The 22,194-nt window shown below is 60.1% G+C and overlaps 2 protein-coding genes across 2 annotated transcripts in view; one reads left to right on the forward strand and one right to left on the reverse strand.

The window, feature by feature from the left end:
* The first annotated feature begins 1,307 nt into the window (after positions 1-1,307).
* Positions 1,308-5,582, forward strand: BRF2 (BRF2 general transcription factor IIIB subunit). Its single transcript, XM_012762943.3, has 4 exons — positions 1,308-1,582; positions 2,592-2,651; positions 3,125-3,446; positions 4,265-5,582. The coding sequence occupies exons 1-4, from the start codon at positions 1,429-1,431 to the stop codon at positions 4,977-4,979; spliced, it is 1,251 nt and encodes a 416-aa protein (XP_012618397.1). The 5' UTR covers positions 1,308-1,428; the 3' UTR covers positions 4,980-5,582.
* A 1,391-nt stretch (positions 5,583-6,973) lies between these two features.
* The window catches only part of ADGRA2 (adhesion G protein-coupled receptor A2), a 35,393-nt gene continuing 20,172 nt past the window's right edge, over positions 6,974-22,194 (reverse strand). The window contains exons 3-19 of the mRNA XM_012762942.3: positions 17,991-18,062; positions 17,656-17,727; positions 17,415-17,486; positions 17,008-17,171; positions 16,427-16,640; positions 15,836-16,000; positions 15,017-15,215; positions 14,392-14,541; positions 14,110-14,271; positions 13,267-13,485; positions 12,932-13,145; positions 11,017-11,225; positions 10,218-10,345; positions 9,796-9,919; positions 9,198-9,343; positions 8,622-8,711; positions 6,974-8,397 (exon numbers count right to left, since the gene is read on the reverse strand). Of these exons, the coding sequence (XP_012618396.2) occupies positions 7,125-8,397; positions 8,622-8,711; positions 9,198-9,343; positions 9,796-9,919; positions 10,218-10,345; positions 11,017-11,225; positions 12,932-13,145; positions 13,267-13,485; positions 14,110-14,271; positions 14,392-14,541; positions 15,017-15,215; positions 15,836-16,000; positions 16,427-16,640; positions 17,008-17,171; positions 17,415-17,486; positions 17,656-17,727; positions 17,991-18,062 (3,673 nt within the window). The 3' untranslated portion in view covers positions 6,974-7,124. The remainder of the gene's footprint in view (positions 8,398-8,621; positions 8,712-9,197; positions 9,344-9,795; positions 9,920-10,217; positions 10,346-11,016; positions 11,226-12,931; positions 13,146-13,266; positions 13,486-14,109; positions 14,272-14,391; positions 14,542-15,016; positions 15,216-15,835; positions 16,001-16,426; positions 16,641-17,007; positions 17,172-17,414; positions 17,487-17,655; positions 17,728-17,990; positions 18,063-22,194) is intronic.

Here is a 22,194-nt window from a genome sequence, read left to right on the forward strand (position 1 = left end):
ACTTAACTTTCATGTTTTTCAGACACATCTGATTCTAAAATTTTCAAGCATTAAAATCTTTATTCCTAATGAGCACAATTAGGATTTACTTATACTTCTTTTTGTTGATTTTTAATTTATATTCAAAGATGACATATATGTCTTGGTCCATTTGTACTAGTCTAACAGGATTTTTGAAACTGGGTAATTAATGAAGAACAGAAATTTATTTTCTCACAGGTCTAAAGGCAGGTTAGATGTCTGGGGAGGGCTGCTCTCTGCCTCCAGCGTGGAGTCTTGAAGGCTGACTCCTGAGGGAAGGAACACTGTGTACTCACATGGGAGAGGTCAGAAGGGCAAAAGGGATCAAACTCCTTCCATAAAGCTCTGTTATAACAGCATAAATCCATTCATGAGGGTGGAGCCCCCATGACCTAAACCTCTTCCCAACGGCCCCACCTCCTAACACAGTTGCATTGGGATTAAGTTTCCAACACATGGATTGCGGGAGATGCATTCAGAACATAGCATGTTTCTAATTCGTAAGGTTGGTTTCTGTAATAGCCTCACTAGAGGCAAAATTTTACTCATGATTTTTTGATCTATACTATACCAAGCTGGAGCTTTGGAGCTAAAATCCTGGAGCATCTTAAAGCTCTAGGTTTTAAAAATATCTGAATCTGCTTGCACCCTCCAGCTTGCCTAAAGCCACCTCACTCCATATTCTTCCACTCCAAACTCCATTAGACATTTCTTGCCTGACCTCCAAAAGCATTTGAGTTTGCCACCCAAGTTTTGTTTTGTTTTTTTTTTTAAAGTTTCTAAAAGTGGTTTCCACTTTAATTTCTGGAAACCACCCAAGATTTTAATTAAACTCTCTTGTTTTACAGTTAAGGAAAATAGACTGCAAAGAGAGGAAGCAATCTGGTTGGGGAAGCAGCTCTGGAAAATATAACACAAATTCCTTTGCTATTACTTACTGCCCCTTTTAGAAACACACTTTCTATTCTGGGCAAAAAAATCAATATTCATTACCAAAGAGAAATGAAGACTCTGCGATTCCCCTAACGCTTTAAAAGGAGGTTGTTAAGGGATTGCAACAATAATTTCTTGTCTTTTACACGTGTCCATGTAGGTAGAAAATTCATCCAAATGCAACCCCCAATCTGGTTCACCCCAAATCCACTACAGATAGCAGAGAAACCGGAGCCGCCGCTCAGACCAGGAACCTCCTCTCCTAGGTTATGTTTCTACCCGAGCCATCAGAGAAACAGACCGGAAGTGACGCGCAATTGCAGACGGAACCACCTATCCGGCTGTTGCGCTGGCCGGAAGACAAGGGTGCAGCTCTTAAAAGTGTCCCTTCGTAGCTTTTGCTGCCGCAGGGTTGCCGGTGCAGGCTCCTGGGTCCATGTGTGAAGGCTTCCGCGCCGTTGGGCAGGTTGCGAGATGCCGGGCGGAGGCCGCTGCCCCGACTGCGGCTCCACTGAGCTCGTGGAAGACTCGCACTACTCGCAGAGCCAGCTGGTGTGCTCCGACTGCGGCTGCGTAGTCACCGAGGGGGTCCTTACCACCACCTTCAGCGACGAGGGCAACCTCCGAGGTACCTGTGCCCGGCGTTTCCCAGGCCCTGGGACAGCCTGGAGCGGTGGAGGGATTAACATCAGATTCCTCCTGTCTCTCCTACTCCCGTCACGAGCATATTTAAATATGGGAGAAAACGGCCTAAAGTGAGTGAGCGGAAGAAGATAGGGACTGCTATTCCATTCATCAGTGTTTTCCCAGCACCTAGTATGGTATCTGGTATATACAGTGGGCATAATAAATGTTGAATAAATGAGAGAGAGAGAGAGAGAAAAAAGTCCACTCAGCTTGCCTGATCGGGTCATAATGGAAGGATTATGGGTCAATTCTTTAAGATTATAGAGGTAATTTTTAGTACTGATTGGCAAAACAGTCTTTTGGGTTTTTTGAGACAGGGTCTTGTTTTGCTGCTTGGGCTAGAGTGGTGCAGCCTGCCTCACTGCAATCTCAAACTCCTGGGCTCAAGCGATCCTCCTGCCTCAGCCACCCAAGTAGCTGAGACTAGAGGTCACACCACCGCGGCCAGCTAATTTTTCTTTTCTTTTTTCTTTTTGTAGAGAGGGAGTCTCTCGCTTGCTCAGGCTGGTCTGGAACTCCTGACCTCAAAAAATCCTCCCTCCTTGCCTCCCAAAATGATAGCATTATAGGCGTTAGGATTATAGGTATGAGTCACCATGCCTGGCCAGCATCTCTTTTTGTTCTTCGTTTTCCAAGTTTCTGACCAGTGCAGCCCTAAAACCCACAGCCAGGAAAATTGCCTGGATTGCATGTACAGGAGGGGTGACTGAAAATCTGGAGCTTGGAGCTGCTTTAGTGCAGTCTTAACCTTTCTCAATCTCTGTGTATTTGATACTGCTTGCGGACATGGAAAATCAGATGGGCCTTTAACTGCATAGATGGGCACCATCTGTGAGACAGGGTGTAGATGCTCACTGATTGGAATTTTGCTCCCTGGCCTTCTGTGGTAGGAGGACAAGGGTCTGATGAATAAAGGCTAAGCACACTATTTGTTGTTCATTATCTTACAGAAGTAACATATTCCCGAAGCACAGGGGAAAATGAACAAGTCAGTCGCAGCGAACAACGAGGTGAGAATCGAACTATTACAACACAGTGGCTTTAAAGAAAATTATCCTGATCTTACAGTACATCTGCTTGCTTTTCCTGTATTCAGCATTACTGGTATAAGGTAGAGAAGAGAATGGGAATTAGAAATAAACAGTGGGGATGGTTCCAAGGGACATAGCAATTCAGTATAAGGTTTATGTTTGCTCAGGGGCATATTTGAGATAGCTTCAAGGAACCTGGATAAAACTTTGGCTAGGCCCTGAATCAAATCAGCCTCCAAAACAATGGTGGGCTGAAATGTGACTACTTTCTACAAATGATTTTGTGCCTTTAGAGTGAGCACACCAACTGTCATTCCTGTCAATGCAGAAAGGTACATAATTTGTGCATCTGAGGCAAATTTAGGAGAACTAAACTAAGTCCTAGCAGAACTTTCTAGGAGCAGCTCAGTAGCTCCTTTGACCCCTCTAACTCTTGCTGTGGGTTTTCCTAGGTCTCCGCCGAGTAAGAGACCTTTGTCGAGTTCTGCAGTTGCCACCAACATTTGAGGACACAGCAGTTGCTTACTACCAACAGGCATACCGGCACTCTGGCATCCGAGCTGCCAGGCTGCAAAAGAAGGAGGTGTTGGTTGGGTGCTGTGTCTTAATCACCTGCCGGCAGCGTAACTGGCCCCTAACCATGGGAACCATCTGCACGCTGTTGTATGCAGATTTGGATGTGTTTTCTGGCACTTACATGCAGCTAGTGAAGCTCTTGGGGCTGGATGTGCCATCTCTGTGCTTGGCAGAACTGGTGAAGACCTATTGTAGCAGGTACCTGCCTAGTGGGAGACACTGGGACGGGAGGGCTCCTTGGACCTGAATCCTTTGTCCTTTGGATGAGTCTTTTTGACCAAAGCCCTTCTAAAAGGATTTGTGAGAAAGATGTTTTCTGTTTTATGCTTATATTAATATGGTTAATGTCATTTATTATTTCTAGAATGCTAGAGTTTTCAAAATTCTTTGCCCTCATAGCAACCTAATGAGGTGGGGAACGTAGATATTAGCCTTGGCACAGGCTGTTGTACCAGTCATGTCATATGCTCTGGGAATGGCAGTTCCTGGAGTTGTGTCTCGGGTGGCCTATGTAGCCGTATGTCCCGGCCCTGCCTCATCTCTGAAGGAGCTGAAAGGGTATTAGTTAATGACAGAACTGGGGTTAGAAGCTAAGCCTTTTTTTTTTTTAATGTTCTTTTGTTTTTTCTGACAAATGTAGTAGAAAGGAAATAGTCTTGCATTGGAAGCTTGGTTACTTCCTAGCTGGGTGACTGTAGGCAAAATTTTCAACCCTAAGTGCACATAAAAGGGTGCATTTGCATGTAGATTAAATGAGGACAGAGTGAAGTGCTCGGAATAATGGCTGATAGGGAGGTGCTCAACACATGAGCACTCTTCTGCGTTCTCCTGCCCTTCATCTAACAAGCAGAAGACTCGCCCTCTTTTCTTTCAGTGCCTCTATGACTTGCCCAGTGAGCCTGGGTGTTCCCAAGGGGACAGAATAGCTTCCCCATCTCGAGTGGACTGCCCTTCCTCACTCTGGAAGAGCAGTCCCCCGTAGTCATTGAGACTCAACCCTCGTTTTGGTTTTTCAGCTTCAAACTGTTCCAAGCTTCCCCATCTGTGCCAGCCAAATACGTGGAGGACAAAGAGAAGATGCTGTCGCGAACGTTGCAGTTGGTGGAGCTGGCGGACGAGACGTGGCTGGTGACCGGGCGGCATCCCTTGCCTGTCATCACTGCTGCCACTTTCCTGGCGTGGCAGTCCCTGCAGCCTTCGTATCGGCTGTCGTGCTCCCTTGCCCGGTTTTGTAAATACGCGAATGTGGACCTGCCCCACCCCGCTTCCTGCCGCCTGCAGGAGCTTCTGGCGGTGCTGCTGCAGATGGCCAAGCAGCTGGCTTGGCTGCAGGTTCTGAAGCTTGACAAGCGGTCCGTGGTGAAACACATCGGCGACCTTCTCCAGCACCGCCACACACTGGTCCGCTCGGCCTTCCGGGATGGCACAGCAGAAATGGAGACCCAGGAGAAGGAGCTGCAGGGGCGGGGGCAGGGAGAAGAGGTGGGGGATAGTTCCCTAGGTTTGCCCCAGGGGAAGCAACCGGCCAGTCCTGCCCTTCTCCTCCCACCCTGCATGTTGAAGCCCCCGAAGCGGATCTGTCACACATCTACTGTCTCCACTGTGACCGGGGACGAGAACATTTCTGATAGTGAGATTGAGCAGTATCTGCGTACCCCTCAGGAAGTTAGGGACTTCCAGAGAGCCCAAGCTGCGGGACAGGCTGGCACCAGTGTTCCTAACCCTCCCTGACGCACATCTGTTGGGAGTGCTTCACCTCGTTCTGATAGCAGCTTGGTAACAGGCTGTCACATCCAAGGAAATAGGTGTACACAGTCCTCAGGTACTGTCTTTGTTTGAAGGAACCAAGAGGGGCTCTGCAAATAGTGCGGCCCTACGTCCTGGAGTAAAGTCAGGAGTGCAGGGATGACTGGGTTGGAGAGAGTCCCATCCCTTGGTGCTTGGGAACAAGTTGCGTATGTTCGTTTTCTGTGGGATGACTTTCCTCTTAGGCCACCGGGAAAATGTCAGGCTCTCCTGCTCCTGGTCTGATTTGGATGTCCTGCTGCTGCTTCTCTGGGCCCAATGGGCTTTCCTCTGCTTGTTGAGCAGTTGGCATTCCCAGCAGTGTCAGCCTGCAGGGGAGCAGGAACTGGAGAATTCTTGGCCCTGTGTCCATTTGTGGGTGTTGGTGGGTTGTGTGTACAGTGTCACGAGATCCTCCACCTTGTAACAAAAGGACTGTGGGTGCACTAAGGCTGTAGCTCAGAGGGCTTTGCAAAATTTTAATATATTAAAACAAGAGGCATCTGCTAGAAAACATTCTATTGTATAAAACCCAAGCTCTTAAAAACATGTTTTCTTTGGCACTTTTCATTCCCTCCCTCCCCGTCCCCCAGCGTATTGCAAAAAGCTCTCCAGTGCTAAGGCATCGGCAGGGTATGTAAACAGCAGCCAGCGTATGTGGAAGAATAATACAAAGCTTTTTTTTTTTGTTTTCTTCTAATATTGTCTGTGCAGCAAGCATAAATAACAGGACTCGTCCCAAGAAGTATGGGTTTTCTCCCTCCCCTGTGTCTTCTTTCACCTTGGTGAGCAGGCCAGGGTGACATGAAGACTGGGAGGGGACCCGGGCCAGACCTGGGGTTCCCTCCACTTCCATGTGGTCCTGTAGTAAAAGGCTGGTGGTGGTTTTTTAGGTTGGGGGAAATATGGGTGCTGGTGTTTAATAGTAGTGAGAGCACAGGCCTCTGGTGACCTGCAGGGACCCTAGCCACTGCCTCGGGGCTTGGCTGGGCTTCTGTGAGTCAGGAAGCTTGTTTGACATTGTGGAACTTCCTCCCTACTGTGGAGCTCTATAGAGATCACAATATCGGGATGGTTCTTGCATATGGCCTCACGGAGGCAAGGAAGTGCTAATTCCTTAGTCCCTAGTGACGGGAGGCTGAGGTCCAGGAGATGGATCTTGTAACCAAACACTAAGTGCTTCTCCAAACACCACCTGCAGCCTTACGGTGGAGCTCTTCAGAGGTCCCTTGTAGGACTAGGTTTAGGGCATGACTAGATTCTGCCCTCCTCCGAGTATCAGCTCCTCCTGCTTCCCTCAGATCACCCTCAGACACCTGGCAGAGTCTGCTTCTTCGGTATAGGGCCTAGACTTGGTCCTGATGTGCCACCTCTGAGCCCTGCTGCATGGTGTGAGTGCCACTCCTGTGGGAATGGTGGCATTATCCCCAGTTGTATGCCCTACCCCCACCCAGAACTAGTTGATGGCAAAGCTGCCCCACCTTCCCCTGTTGCATAGTTGGTCAGAAAAGTAGCACCTGTTGCCTCCCATTGTCCTAGTCACCTGGCTCGATTGCTAGGCTGCGCTCACGTCAGCCAAGCCAGGGAGGAGAGAGGACTTAGGGTCTGGGCACGACCGGGCTGACTTCAGCAGAGGACAGCGCGCGGTTCCCACGCTCCCGCTGTGCTTCCCTGGCACTGCTGACGTCCGCCAGCAAGGCAGCGTGGCCCCGGTGGGAGTACGTGGGGAGGGCCCACCTGGGCCGTGCCGCGCCCTTTCACTGGTCGTGGGTCACCCCACAGATGACTCCCCCCTGCCTGGAAGGGCACCGATAACTGGGCTGTCAAACTGGCCGGGGCCGGACGGAACCGTATCTTGTCTGTTTCTGGGATTGTCTGTCGCTGCCCAGAGCGTGGCCCTCTAGGCAGATGGCGACCCTGCGCCTATCTCCCTGCCCTGGCCTCCGGGGTAGTGCTAGCCAGCCCAGGTGCAGCCATGGGCGCCTCCACCGCACACCTGTTGGCGTACCGAGCGACGTCTTCGAGGGCCCCGAGGGGCTGGGGGTAACGGGCCGCGCGGCCAGCCTGTCCTAACGCGTCGCCCGCCCGGCCCTAGACTGTGGTCTCGCTCTTCCAGAGGCCGGTCTTCATGCAGCCGCCGCCCGCCGCCTCCGCGCCGCTCGCGGTGACGTCGTCGTACCTGCCGCCCTTGGGCGCGCCGTTGAGGCTGGCGGCGTTGAGCGGGTACGAGCGGCGCTTGCTCTCCTTCTCCAGCGCGCCGGCCCCGCCGCGGAGGTTGTCGCGGCTGGCGCTGCGGTGCTGGCCGGTGCGGCCCGCCTCGGGGGCCGGCGCGGCGCTGGTGTCGCTGCCCTCGGACGGCGTGAGCGCGGGCTCGCCCTCGGGCGGGGCGCCGGCGCCCGGGCTGTGGCGGCTGCTGCCCGCGCAGCTGTCGGTCGGGCTGTTGCGCAGGCTGCCGCTCTCGCTGGACAGCAGCTCGGGCGCCCCCGCCGCCGCGCCCCCGCGCAGGGCCTTCAGCCGGTTCCTGGCGCCGGGCTCCCCCGCGCGGTGCCCCTTGGCCCGGCTCTTGTGCGCCCGGCGCCCCTGGTGCAGGTTGTTGGGGTGGCGGGCAGCCAGGCTCCCCCGGGGGCCCGCGGCCTCCGGCTCCCCGTCCCCGCGGGCCGCCCCCGCCTCGCACGCCTGGCTCTGCGCCAGCTGCAGGTTGGTGAGCTTGCAGGGGCCGGGGGGCGGCGCGGGGCCGCTGCTGCCGCTCGGGGAGGACTTGAGGGAGGGGGGCCCCTCCGCGAACACCGGGGAGCCGTCCTCGGGGGCGGCGGGCAGGGCCCGCGGTGGGGCGTGCGGGGCCGCGGGCGAGGCGGGCGGGCAGCAGGCGCGCCAGGCGGCCCTCACGTCCCTGCGCCTGGCACAGTGGTGGGTGAAGACGAAGAGGCCCAGGGCGGAGGCCGCCGCCCCGTACAGACAGCTGCACACCACCCGGGGCAGCCAGCGCTGGGACACGGCCAGGGCCCCGCAGGCCCACAGGGCCAGGTACAGGAAATGCGTGGTCACCAGCGCCCCCAGCTGCACTCCCGGAGAGTAGAGGCCGTCACTATCCTCCGGGGGCCCCGGGGTCACCACCCCTGTGCTCCCAGCTGCCAGAAGGGAACCTGAGTCACTCAGGAGGGGGCCGCTGCTCCGGAGCCTGGCGGGACCCCTCAGCTCCTCCCCAGGCTCCAGCGAGGCCCTGCTGTTGCCCCCCTTTGGGCCCTGCGCCAGGGGACCCCGTAAGCGCAGCCCTGCGCACAGGAAATAGATCCAGGTGACGAGCAGAATCAAAGCCACCGGGATGTAGAAGGCTCCTAGGCTTGGGCGCCACACCAGCCAGCAGCTGCAGGAGAGAGGCGGTGCGTGGGGAGGGGCACGTCTGAGGCGGCCCACAGGCGGGGGTGGCCGGGGAGACAGGATAGGGTGTGGAGAAGCAGAGACGGGCTTAGTCCACATGCAGGGGCTTGGGTGGGCTGTGGCTGGTGGACCCTGGCCGGTGTCCCTGCCAGTGGGGTAGAAGGCGCAGGTGCCAGGTGGGTAGGGTTGGGGCAGGAGGGAGCAGCTCACTAGGGGCTGTGGTCCCGGTAGTTGTGGATGTTGACAGCAGCCGTGATGCCACATATAATGAGTGGGATCCCTCCAGCGATCAAATAGAACCTGGAGGGAGTGGGGTTTGGGGTCAGAGAGAGGGGGAAGGGAAGAACCATGTGCTCAGAGCCCTTGACACACTGTCTCTCTCCCATCCTCTTCCCTCTTTAAATTCCGTCGAAGTATTTAGCTAGGGATGCAAATCCTCTACAGGGCAGGCCTTGGTAAATCTCCTGGGAACTTGGCCAAGACTGTTCTAACGGACAGGGCCCAGAATTGCTCTCTCACCGTAAACAATGCAGAAGTCAGAACTCAGGTTCCTGGGATCCCCAGTCAATGCCCTCCAAAGAGTCCCCTCCTTCCCTGGCCTTGGCATGCCCGGAAAGCTGGCAAGATGCACCCACTCCATGGGCTTGTGTAAGCTGGCTGCATCTAAGGCCTTGGCTCTTCTGTCTTGGAGAGCAATCTCCCAGGGTCCTTGAACCCACCCAGGACGCTTCCTGCACCTGCCCGAGTCCCTCTCCCCTTGCAAAGCTAACAGTCGGTAGCATGTACCGGAGCATGGGACGGGGAGCAGGCGGGGCAGGGTCTCCTTCTTGTGGAGGGGGTGCCCTCCAGGTGAGCTCCTTGTGGAGGACTCGGGCCTTCACACCCATCCAGAGCAGCGTGGACAACGAGGAGTAGTGAAGAGTGATGCCCACCTGCGGGACAAGGCACTGAGGCTGGAGGACCTGGGCTGCCACTGCTGGGCCCTCCCAGAGCCTCAGCCCTGCTGGTGTTGTCCCACTCTCCCCGGGTCCCAGCCCCAGCCAACCCCATGGCTCCTGCACTCTGCCCAGCCCACTACCCCGACACGCACCAAGCCTCCATCCCTGCTGCGTCCAACCCAGGCTTCCCTCCCACCCCCGGGGATTCTCCAGGCCCCTGCCATTGCTATCTGGCTGACCCCTACCCACCTTGAAGCCCATCTCCCATCCATCCTCTCTGATCTGGTTCTTACCGCCCCTACTCTCACTCTCCAAGCCACGCCCACCAAGGCTGGCGCAGGAGAGCAGTGGCCTGGGGCCTGCTGGTGTGAGGCTCTCCCTGCCCGGTGCCTGGGCTGCCATCCCTACTCTCGGAACAGCCGCCCCCAGCCCCTTCTCCTGCTCACCGCCTGGCAGACCGTCCGGTAATTGGTGAGTGTGATGCCCCCCGCAAAGACGGCAGAGGTCATGGCCATGTGGAAGCACAGGTTCAGCAGCATGTGCCAGCCCTTCCGGGACACATGGATGGAGCTGCCCCAGAAACGGTCTCTCATTAATGGGCCACCCACCCCAAGGTCAGGCCCATGGGGTCTCCAGGCCATCGGGAGAGCCAGAGGGGGGACGCAGCTATCTGTGTGTGTGTGAATGTGACAGGGGCCGCCCGGCAGGAAGAGCCCTCAGCCCCCCAAATGTGTTTTCCCACCCCAGAACCCTCAAATGGGCAGTCGCATGGACCCACCCGAGGAAGGAGCGCTTGCCCACGGGCTTGCCAGCCCATAGTGAGAGCCACTGGCTGCCGCCCACGCCCCTGTCCGCGCGGGGGGCCCACCTGTGGTTGAGGATGTAGGTGATGATGGTGGAGAAGAGGCAGAGCAGCAGCAGGGCCGTGCAGGGGTACACGACAGGGTGCAGCCCCGCCTCCGAGCCCCCCGCCTCCCTGGGGAAGGCACTCAGTTCCTGGGAAAGGGCAGGGGAGGACGTGAGCAGCGCGGACACCTTGCCAGTCCCCACCCTGCCGGCCTCGGCCCTGAGTTTTGGTGCTCAGTGCTTCCAGGCGGGCAGGGACGTGAGCACCAGGACGCCCACTCCGGGAAAGTCAGCCCCAGGGAGCACTGCCTGCCTTTCCCTCCTGCCATCCCGCCTTGCTGGGGACTTTCCACATCCCCAGCCCGAAAAATCAGAGGTGAGGAAGGAGGGAGAAGGTTCTGCCCATGACCCAGCTGCACGCCTGCCGCGTGCGTCTCTGGGAGCGCGGGGTCCGAGATGTAAGGTGGGAGGGGCGCTGGCCAGTGGCCAGTGAGGAGGATGACCGGGAAAGAGGGGGGATGAACCCCAGGTTCTTTTTTCCCCAATTTAAGAATCTGCTCTCAGAAAGTGCAGCATGTGAAGGCCAGGCTGGGTGGTTCCAGAACCATCTATCTGGATGTAGGAGTGGAAGCAACCCCTCCCTGTCTCTGAAAAGATGGAGAGGCGTGGGAGAGAGCAGAGGGCCATCTCCCCACGAGTCCTGCCACAAGGCTGCTGTGCTCTCTGCACTTCTCTGGGGGCTCAAGGGATCAGAGTGCCCCACCCCACCTGCCACATGTCCCTCATCCCTGCCCTCCCACCCCCGGGCCCCCGACACCCACCATGAGCACAGCCACATTGCCCAAGTGCTGGCAGTGCAGGGAGCTGACGTGGGGCTGGCTGGAGCGGAGCTGGCAGCCCTCAGAGCTCCAGCCCCCAGGGCCGCCAGGCCCCTCCTGGCTCCACCAAGCGGCCATGGGTTCAGCCCCCTCAGCCCAGTGCCGCAGCGAAACGGCCACTGGCTCTGTCAGGTTTCCCACGCCACAGCCACCTGCAGGGGAGAGGGACATCCACAAGATGCACACGGGCCATCAGGGAGGCTGGCTCGGGTGGGACACAGCAGCAGCAGCAGCAGCCAGAGCATGCACTAAACACCTGCCAGGCAGGCACCTGTGGCTTGGGGTGGGGTGGGGTCTAGTTAGAGGCCAAGTGCAGCCTTGGGCTAACTGGGGCCCCTGGACAGGGGTGAGTGAGGAGGGTGAAGAAAAGCACAGGCCCTGGGAGGCGGCCCACTCTGTGTGCTGAATGAGTAGTGACGACTGCTCCAAGGAAGAGAGGACTCTGGCTGGGTGCTCAGGGACGAGGCGCAGAGCGAAGATTGGGAGAGCAAAGCCCGGGTGTAGGGAGGAGTCAGGAGGGGTGGAGGGAGGACAAGGAGGAGGCATTCCCAGGGAGACAGGAGCTCGGGCAGAGCTGCGAGGGTGGCTGTGCCCGGGGCCCGGGCTACCCAGACCCCAAGCAAACCACCCACCCCTCCCCACTCGCTCTCATAAGCACACGCGGCGCTAACACAGACTCCCTTCCCCGGCTGACTCTCCGGGCCCTGCAGGGCTTGGTTCTGGGGTCACCGGGCTGGGCCCTCCCTTGCGCTGCAAAACACCTGTCGCAGCTCGCTGACACCCAGCCGCACTAACGAGGACTCGTCCAGTGCCTGACCTCTGTGCTGAAGTGTGTGCTCTTCCAGGACAAGGACGCGGTGTCTGTGCGCAGGTGGGTCCCAGCCGCGGCACGGGCTGGCACGTACGGGTACTCAGTTCCCGGGCAGAACGCAAGAGTCTACCCCAGGGCAGCAAGGGGGCCCGGCCGGTGGCGGCAACGCCTCTGGCTGCGAGAAGGGGCAGAGCCGCATCTCACAGGCCCTAGACGGCACGTGGGGAGGCAGGCACGTGGGGAGGCGGGCGTATTGATGGCAGGAAATGACCTGGGACTCTGGGGGACTCTGACGTGCAGAGTGACACGTCGAGGAGGTGCATGTGTGGCAGTGTGTGGATGCACTGAAGAGGGCCTGGCATACACGAGTCCAGGGGAGGCTGTGGCAGGTGGGGCACAGCGCCCAGGGGTGGGGCTGGTGTCAGTGTGGCTGTGGGGGCACAGAGGAGTCACAGGGAGGCAGGTGTGGGGGAGCTGGTCTGGAGAGACATGCCGCACACGGTGGGGCCATGAGAGTGGGTGGCTGAGGAGGGGCTGTAGGTGAGACCCAAGCAGCTGACACACGGGTCTCCCACCCGCCACCCCGCTGCTCACGGTATCCCTCTCGCCCCGCCTCCCCCTCCCTGGTGTCTCTGGAGAGATGACCATTATCCCTCAAGGCTCCCCTGTGTCGGTCAGTCCCGCTTCGGGCCAGAGCGTCTTGCCTTTCCGGAACGCTTCTCACCCGAGCTGCCTGTTCAGAAGCCTGACCCTCTCCCCGGGTCCCACCCTCCTCCTGCTCAGAGACACGGCGGCCTCTGGGGCAAGGACCACCACACGACGAGCATCCTCCCAAAGCCAGGGACAGTGCTGGGCTTCCGGCCGGCACCCACGCAGCGCTGCTTCCCTTACGGGGCATCTCTGCCCCCAGTCCCCTCGGGAGGTGGGGAGGGACCCACTGTCCTCTGCCAGTTCCGCTCGGGCTCTGGGGGGCCGCCGTGGGCAGGGGAAGGCAGGACAGGGGTGCAGGGCAGGCACGTGGGAGGCACTGGTGGGTCAGCCCCTTACTGGTTCCTGCAAAGATGACCGGGGTGGCCACGCCGCGCCGCTTGCCGGGCCCGGCGCCTGGGCGGGAGGCGTTGCCGTGGCTGCGGAAGAGGCGGCCGTTGCGGAAGACGAGCAGCTGCAGGGTGCAGTCTGGGGGCGCCGGGGGAGCCAGGGCAGCCGGAAGGGCTGAGAACAGACTGGGGGGCAGCTGGATGGAGGCCAGGGCCACGCTGTTCTGGGGGGACACAGGGGCTCCTCAGAGACACTGGGCCCCCGAGGGCTCTGCTGTCTTCCAGCCCCCTCCTCCCCGACCCCCTGCACCTGCCATGCCCCCATCATCACCCCCTGGGGCCCACCTTGATGTGGAAGGATGACAGGGAGACGTTGGGCCTCCCCGTGGTGCAGCGGAAGCGGAGCTGCTGGTCGGCCGGGGCCTCGGGCTCGGCCGCGGGGCCCTGGGCTGGGCTGCCCGGCCGCGTGCCCGGCGCCTCCCTCCTCTGGAAGGCCGTGCAGGTCAGGCCCACGTAGCTGTGCGGCTTGATGAGGTAGGCCTCCAGCGCCACGTTCCTTGCGTTCTGGGGACGGGGATCTTGTCACCCGCCCCGCTCTCGCTGCTGGCGCCTTTGGCCTGGGGCTGCAGGCTCCCTCTCCACAGATCTGCTCGGGGCACCCTCCCCGGGACCCCTCCTTGTGTTCCCAAGAACCCGCCAGGCCTGGGGCCTCCCCGGGTCCCTGGCCGCAGGCCTCCTCCTTCCTCCCGGGGCACTGACTCCCGCTGGCCCTCCCTCTCCTGCACTCACCTCTTCACTGTGACCCTGTCACCCCAACCCCGCTGGGGAGCAGGCCCGAGTTGCGCCCCTTTATAACCGTCAGGAGTGCCCAGCACGGGTGTGGCGCCCAGAAGACACTCTTCCGTGGCTGTTACCGGTTAGCGACCCCCTCAGACTGCAGCTGCCACCTCCTCTCAGGGAACACCCACTACTGCCACCAGCCTCCCCTGCCGGCCCCTCTGCCCCTCTGAGCTGTCCCCCTGTGCCTTCCATCAGGCCGGCCCTCCCGCTCGGTTTCTCCAGGTCACGGGCCCCTCCTCCCCGCTGCCACCGCCAACTTAGAAGCGGACACACGCAGGCAGGCGTGTGCCTGGCCAGGACAAGCCTCCCTCCTCAGGATGGCGCGGCCCCCCGGGCCAGCCCCATTACCACAGAGATGTGCTGGGCGTGGGGGCTGAGGGCCGCCCCGCCGATGCGCTCCAGGGCGCCCACGATGCGGCTGCAGGCCTTGTCCTCGCGCTGGGCCAGCCACAGCAGGTGCTCGGCCACCAGCATCAGGTTGCTGGCCATGTCCACCATCACCTCCGCCAGCTGGGGAGGCAGGGAGGTCACCGGGGCAGGAGCGGGCGGGTGGGGGTGGCGCCCAGGGGCCAGCCTGGGAGAGAGGATTCAGCAGATGGGGGCATTTCCAGAGGTGCAGTCACACCTCACCTCTTTGATCTGGTCGACATAACCCAGAAATTTCTGGATCATCTGGGCCACGTAGACGACGTCCATCATGTCCGAAAAGCTGGCGGCCTCGGCAGTGTACACGCGCAGCTGGTGGGCCAGGGTCAGCGCGTTGGAGGCATTGATGGGCATCTGGGTGAAGAAGGGGGGCCATCGTGCCTGTTTCTTCCGCCCCCACCGCCCCTGGGGCCTGTCCCCTGTGCCGGTGCTCAGGGTGACAGTGCCTGGGGAGGGGTCCAGCCCACCTGTAGGGTGTGAGCAAGCTAGGAGGGCATGGGGGCTGGCATCACCACAGCCAAGGCCACCGCTGCCAGCACCCCTGGCCTGAGGACAGTGGGACTCTGGCTTTGTGCGCTGGTGGGCAAGAGGCATGGGGTGGCTGGATGGGAGGAAGGCCTGGTCCCCTTCCCCAGGGTGGCCTTGGTGGGTCTGAGTCCCCTGGAAGAGGAAAGCTAGAGGAGAGCATGGGGGGCAGGTGCCAGCCCCTCACTGTCACACCCGGGGGCCGGAGGCACAGCCGGACAGCCCCCTGCCTGCAGGCTTTGGGCTTCGTCCCCTCCCCACGCCCCGGCGCCAGGGCTGACGGGGCCCCTGCCCCTCTCCTCACCAGCACGAAGGTGTAGAGCACCCGGGTGATGTCGTTGGTGTACAGGCAGTGGGAGTAGTCCCCCGGCTCCCAGCGGCCGGCCCGGTCACAGCGGCGGGAGGCTCGGGTGCCCGGGGCGCCCCCGCTCAGGGGCACCGAGGTGAAGGGATACTGCAGGCAGGACTGGTAGGCTGTGATGCCAGCCAGAGTTCGAGGCCACCTGGGGGCAGAGGCAGAGAGGTTGCAATGACCCAGGCTCCTCAGGACAAGGGCTCCTCCCCTGCCTTCAGGACTGGGACGTCAGACTCCTTGGGGCCGTGGGCAAGGACCCAGGAGGGGGTGCAGGCCACGCTTCTGGAGGTCCCAGTTCCACCTCCCGCCCGTGTTTGTTCTGACAGTGCTGTCACAGCCAGCGGGGGGGGGGGGGGGGGCGGGATTCAGAGTTCTGAGCTCAGGTCCAAGTTCTGCCACTCATCGCCACGGCCGTAAGTCACTTATCCACGTGGGCCTCGGGATGCTCAGCTGTCCAGTGGGCAGAATGACACCTGCCCCTGCCTAACAGAGAGGGTCACTGGGGCATTAAAATGTGCTACTCTTAGCAGCTGAACTTCTGCAAACCGTTAACGTAAGGGAGCAAATAAAAGCCTTCTTGCACTGGGAAGCACGTTCCCACGGCGACTTTACAAAGTTAAGGCCTCTCTAAATGCTGCAGCAGGGCTTCGGGCTGCAAGGCCACAGGAAGAGCCATCTCCGGCTTTAGCACTCAGCCAGGAGAGCGGGTGGCACACCTCGGGCCTCCCGAGGACAAGGGTGAGGCGGGGCGGTTGGGTCAGGCCGAACCTGAAGTCCCCGCGGTTGTTGGCGACGCGCTCGGCGGGGCAGTAGGAGGCGGAGGTTTCCAGCACCACGATCTCCACCTTCTTGCTGGCGTTGCCCTGGGCGGTGGACACGGAGCACTCCCACTCGCCCGAGGCCCACACGCCGATGTGGGACAGGGTCAGCTCGCTGCGGGCGGCAGGCGGGGCGGCCGGTGAGGCACGCGGGGCCCGGCCGGCACCGCCCTCAGCACCGTCCGGGGGCCGCCAGCTGCAGGCCCTGGCTTCCTTCTGCCTGGCCTTACGACGTGCCTCTGAGCCTACGTCCCCCATCTGTGCCCTGGAGATGCTAATGCCTCTGCAGGTCTGCTGCAGAGAGTGAATCTGGTGATATGGGTGACAGCCACCGTACACGTTGTAAAAGCACTCACGGAAATGACAAAAAATCATTTTTTCCTATCAGGCATTTAATGTATAGCCTCTATCCAGACCATTTACGGCTTAGTCCAGGATTTCCGGACACCACGCGGACACGTTCTTCCATGAACGCGTCTGGGCACGGCGCTCCGGGGGGAAGGGGACAGGTGTGGTGGCTGAGGAGGGCGGCAGGCTGTACCTGGTGATGAAGGTGCAGTCGTGGATGAGGCTCTCGGCTAGGAGCACGCCCGCCTGCTCGTCGCCCTCCACGGGGGCCCGGTTGTGGTACCAGCGGATGCGGGTGTCGTTGCCCAGGTAGCCGGCGGAGCACTGGAAGGGCAGCCGGTCCCCCTGGAACACCACTTGGCGCAGGGACGGGATGAGGTGGTGCGTGTGCAGCTCCAGGGCCCCCTCTGTGGGGGGCACAGCAGCAGTGAGGCCTGAGAGCACACGCGTGGGGGTGTGGGGTGGGCTGGGGCCCCCTGCCTGTCGCCCGCCCCAGCTGGGCAGGAAGAGGGGTCGAGAGACAGTCTCCAGAGACAAGAGCAAAGGACAGGAGCGCGGGTTTTGGACAAGGAAAAGTGCTCCTTTCGAGGCACGGGTTACCCCAGGAGGCGGGGCCGGGTGAAAGCACCAAGGAAGCTTCGGGAAGCGGGAAGCGGACGGAGGGTGGGCGGCAGTGGCACCGAGGGAAGAGGCTGCCCTGGAGACCAGGCCCAGCGTGCAGAGTCGGAGGGTGCGGACGGGGCCCGGCGGGGTGCGGGGTGAGGACTGGCTCACCGCAGCGCAGCTGGGCCTCCTGGAGGCCGCCGAGGGCCTGGGCGTGCAGGGCGCCGGGGAAGGCGCAGAGCGTGCGCTCCGACAGCTGCAGGGAGTGGTTCCGGGCCCAGGGCAGCAGCCAGCGCAGGTGGCAGTCGCAGGTCAGGAACTCGGTGCCGAAGTCCCTGTGCGGTGGTAGAGGAGTCACAGGGGCATGGCACTTGGGTGGGGACGGGGCCCCAGGAAGAGGTGCAGGCTGCACTGCTCCCCCCAACCCCGGCGATCACGGCGAGGAACTTGGTGGCGTTCCGGGCACCGTCTGCTGCCCACTCGTGAGGCTGGCCAGGGTGGCCGCGGTGCCGTGTGCCTTCCCCCCGGGCCGCGGAAGCGGGCGTGTGGGGGTCCTCGGGCAGGGGACGGATACTCACACAACCTTCAGGGCTGGCAGCTCATCAAAGACCCCCGGCTGCAGACTGGAGAAGATGTTTCCAGATATGTTTCTGCAGGGGGACAGGGGACAGTGACGCGGGATCTTAGGGCCTCCCTAGGCCAGAGGAGGCAGGGAGGAGAGAATGCGGGGGCCGCTGAGGGTTTGGGGCCGCCTTCCTCCCCCCACGCCCCCTTCCCTCCCTGCTGCTCCCCGCCTGCCATGGCCACCCGGTCACTCACAGTCGGAGCAGCCTGGGGAGGCCTTGGAAGGAGTCAGAGGCGAGACAGCCAATCCGGTTGTTGGAGAGATCTCTGAGAGACACGTGGAACCTCAGCAGGCCGGCTACACGGCAGCACGCGTGTGGGGCTGGGGCTCGTGTGGGCAGCCGGGCTAGAGACGCCGCTGACCCCAGCCGAGGAGGGGGGATAGGGGGGATGGGGGGTGGGGGAGGGTGAGGACAGCCGCCACGTGGGTGGGGCGAGAGGAAGGCAGAGGGGGCTGGGCGGGAGGGGCGTTGCTCACGGGGTCACGGGACTTTCTCTGGGGTAAGGGGAGGCTGGGACATGCCACTCACAAGCGCTTCAGCTCCCCCAGGCCCAGGAAGGCCCCCGGCTGCACCGTGCTGATGACATTGTTCCTCAGGTCCCTGCGGGAGGCAAGTGGGCGGCCTCACACCTGTCCCCTCTGGGTGCCACCTGCCCCCCTGGGGCGGGCTGTGCTCGCTGCTGCCACACAGCAGCTGGGTTTCTCTGGGGCCTGATTTCCTGCTCGATCTCAGCTGTCCTCAGCACGGGTGGGGGCAGGTGGGGTTAAGGACTCCCCCCCCACAGGTCTCCTCGGCCTCCCTGGCCACCGTCACCAGCTTCTGGTCAGGAAAATGGCAGAGGAAGACGAGACCAAGAGATGGGGTCGGAAGGGCCTCAGACGGGGTGGGGGTGGGTGGGAACAAGGTGTGGGGAGAGCACTGAACTGGGAGCCCGGACGCCACGTTCTGACCTCGCCTGGCCTCTGACCCGCCCTGACGGTCCCGTGGGGCTGCCCCGGGAGGCCTTTGGGAGTATGTGGTCAGGCCTTTTGTACGCCGCCATCCTAAGGCAGAAATCTTGAGCCGGTCCGGGGAAGCGCAGTGAGGAAACCAGCCGGCAGCCGGCTCAACACCAGCCAGACCATCAGACAAGGAACCCCAGGGGGCAAAGGCTGGTTCCGGGGCCTCCACCCAGCTCCCAGCGCTGCGACAGGACAGGAGGTGGCTGTGGCCCCCCCAGGGCTCCGAGGCGCCAGCCCCGCCCAGCCTGGGGGTGAACTACAGGTGGGTCCTACTGTAGCTGCTGCCCCTCAGTCTGGTGTCTTGAACCCAACCACGCCCGAGTGCAACTCTGCCCCCTTCCTCACCCGGCCCAGGGCCAGTGCTGAAGGGACAGTTCCCACCCACTGGGGACCCACCAGCTACCTGCCTGGCCCCAGCACAGCACCTTCGGGGTGAGGCCTCTGGGCTCCTGGGGCAGGAAGACCACCGAGGTCCCTGGTGGGCGCTGGCCCAATGGCCTTCATCCTCCCCCTGTCCCGTGCTGGGCACAGCCAGGGAGAGCAGCCCAGAAGGCTGGGGGCCACTCACCCACCTTCTCGGGGGCCACCTGGGTCTTTCTTGAGCCAAACCAGACCAGGCTTGAGGCCCACAGAGCACCACCCCTGCTGGGACCCTGAGCTGGAGGCTGGAGGGGGAGGCCGAAGGGGGAGGCTGTTGCCGTCTGGGCTCCCACACCCTCCCTGGCCCTGTCCAGGACCCAGCAGATTACGGGGCAGGGGGCAGGCGAGGGGGGGTGGGGGTGACCCCTGGGATAACCACATGTCAAGGACCCTGTTGCAGGAAGGCGGGAGACTGGCAGAGGTAGCTGGGGCCAACCTGCTTTCCAAGGCCCTGCTGCCCCAGCCCAGACTGAGGCAGGGGGCTCCTGGCTCTGCCTGCCAAAGCCTCGGGGACACCTCTGACTTCCAGGCAGGAGGGGGTTAACTGAGCCGGCTCCCCACTGGAAGGAGAGGAAACCGGGTGTTCAGGACAGGAGGTGCCTCCCACCAGGGGGCCTGTTTGTGCACAGTCCCTGCTGGGGACAGAAACACCCCGCCCAGCCCTTCTCACGGTCCTCCTACCTCAGCTCCCTCTCGTAGGAAGGACTCAAAGAACGTGAGGCCTCCACCACCCTGAGTCCTCTAGAGAAAGAGGGCAGGCCACCAGAAGGAGCCAGCTTTCCAGAGGAAGGGTGACCTCAGCAGTGAGCAAGCACTGGGACCCTTGGACACCCGCTGCACGCAGAGGGAGGTGGCCCAGGACAAGCACCCCGGCCTGCCCAGGGCTGCCCTTCCTGCCCGGGCCCCCTTTTCTGCTGCCCAGACCCCCGTCCTCATAGCCCGCCCCTCCGATGATGTTGTCCCAGCATGTGCCCCCTGGCCCCTGTCGGGGTCTGGCCATTCTCAGGGCTCTGCCTCCCACCCCCACTCGGGGGACGGGCAGAGGGAAACACATTCCTCATTGTGTCACTTCCCTTCATGGGCTGCCAAGGGGCTTAGGCTGCAGCCCCTCTTCCCTCTGTGCTCCCTGTGTTTATTCTCGTTTCCTCCCCAGGCCCCCTCGAGAGCCCCCGCCCGCCTGCCCACTGATGCTCTGCAGATGGGAGCTGGGCTGCTCGCAGGCAGGCCCGGCCTCCTCGGCTTCCTGCAGCCCAGCAGTGCCGGCCCGGAGAGCAAGGCGCTCCCACCAAGTGTTGGCATTCTCTCCCCTCGGCTCACACCGCCTGGAGAGTGGCCTCAGGGGTGGCCAAGGCAGCCCCCTGGAGTGCCCTCGGGAGCTGGCCAGGCCCGGTCCTCTCCTGGGCCCGTGCCTTGGGCTGGGCGCTGAGGTCCCTGTAGGTGCACAGGCAGCGCAAAGGCCTCCTGGCCCCTCTCCGTGAGGGGAGCAGGTCTGGGGCCGCCCCCTCCCTAGGGGCAGGAGGAAACGCCGCCACAGAACTTGGACATTCCGGGGACCTGCCAGCCTCCTACAGATGGCTGTCCTGAGCCTTTCTCGCTTAGCACATCCTTTCGAAAGTCCGACCAAGGCCGCGGACTCCTGCCCCAGAAAAATGCACTCACTGCACCCAACATCGTGCCTTAGATTTCACAATTTCACGGGAGTTCTAGAACCCAGGTTCAGAGGCCCTGCTCTGGACTGTCTAATCTGGTCCCTTCGCTTCTTAGGTGAAGCCACGAGGCTAAAGTAGCGTGTCTGAGAATGCACACGTGTTTCTGTCGTGTGCAACACCCATCCCTGTCTGCCCCCACAGAGCCCCGCTCTTGGAACCTGACAAAGACGCTGTGTGTTGACGGAGCTTCCCCGCTCGCTACCCACTGCCCTACCCGGAGCGGCCTCCCTTGACTCCAGGCCACCCCCTCCCTGTATCCATGTGGATGTTGATGTCGGGGAGAAAGGCCCCCCCACGCCAGCAAGGCAGAAGTGGAGGGAGGATTCCTGGGAGCAAATTACGCCCTGATCCCTTCTTGGGAAAACAGAAGAGCAGGAAGCTAGGCGTATACAGAGGGCGCCCCAGCAAGAAGAGCGATTGAGAAGGGAGTACTTGATGAGTACAAGTCCAGGAAAAGCAAAGGGGCATGGGGTGGGGAAAGAAGACCGGTAAGTTGGACTTAATAAAAATTTAAAACTTTTGCGCTTTAAGGACACTATCAAGAAAGTGAAAGACAACCACAGAATGAGGGTAAATACTTACAAACTCAATATCTGATAAGGGACATCTATCCAGAACATACAAAGAACTTTTACAGCTCAATAATACAAAAAACAAATATAACCCCGCTGAAAAAAATGGGCAAAGGATTTGAACAGATATTTCTTCAAAGAAGATACAGGCCCAGTGCAGTGGCTCACTCCTGTAATCCCAGCACTCTGGGAGGCCTAGGGGGAAGGATCACTTGAGGTCAGGAATTTGAGACCAGCCTGAACAAGAGAGCCCATCTCTGCAAAAAATAGAAAACTTAGCCAGGTGTGGGGGTGCACGCCTGTAGTCCCAGCTACAGGGGAAGCTGAGGCAGGAAGATAGCTTGAGCTCAGGAGTTTGAGGTTGCAGTGAGCTATGATAATGCCACTGCAATCTAGCCAGGGTGACAGAGTGAGACTCTGTCTCAAACAACAACAACAACAAAGAAAGAAAGAAAGAAAATATACACATGGCCAATAAGTGCATAAAAAGATGCTCACCATGACTTAGCAATAAGGGAAATGCAAATCAAACCCACAGTGCGATACCACTTTGCACCTCCTACGATAGTGACAATAAAAATGGCAGGCAATAGCAAGCGTTAACGAGGACATGCAGAAATTGGAACCCTAACACAGTATCGGCAGGAATGTAAAATGGTCCAGCCACTTTGGAAAACAGTTGGGCAATGAAAGTTATCGCATAACTCCGTAATTCTATTCCTAGGTATAAATCCAAGACAAATGATCATGCATTCACACAAGAACCCGATAAGTGAATGTTCTAGCAGCATTATGCATAATAGCCAAAAAGTAGAAACCGTACCAACATCCACCAACTGACAGAGGGATAAACAAAGTGTGGTATGTTCATCCGATGGAATATTATTCAGCCACAAAAAGGAATGAAGTGCTGATATGAGCTACAACATGGGCCAGCCTTTAAAGCACCTTGCTGAGTGAAGGAAGGCAGTTGTGGAAGATTATATTTGCATGATTCCTTTAGTATGAGACGTCCGGAGCAGGCAGATCT

The sequence above is a fragment of the Microcebus murinus genome, chromosome 24 (assembly GCF_040939455.1).
Source record: "Microcebus murinus isolate Inina chromosome 24, M.murinus_Inina_mat1.0, whole genome shotgun sequence".
NCBI lineage: Eukaryota > Metazoa > Chordata > Mammalia > Primates > Cheirogaleidae > Microcebus > Microcebus murinus.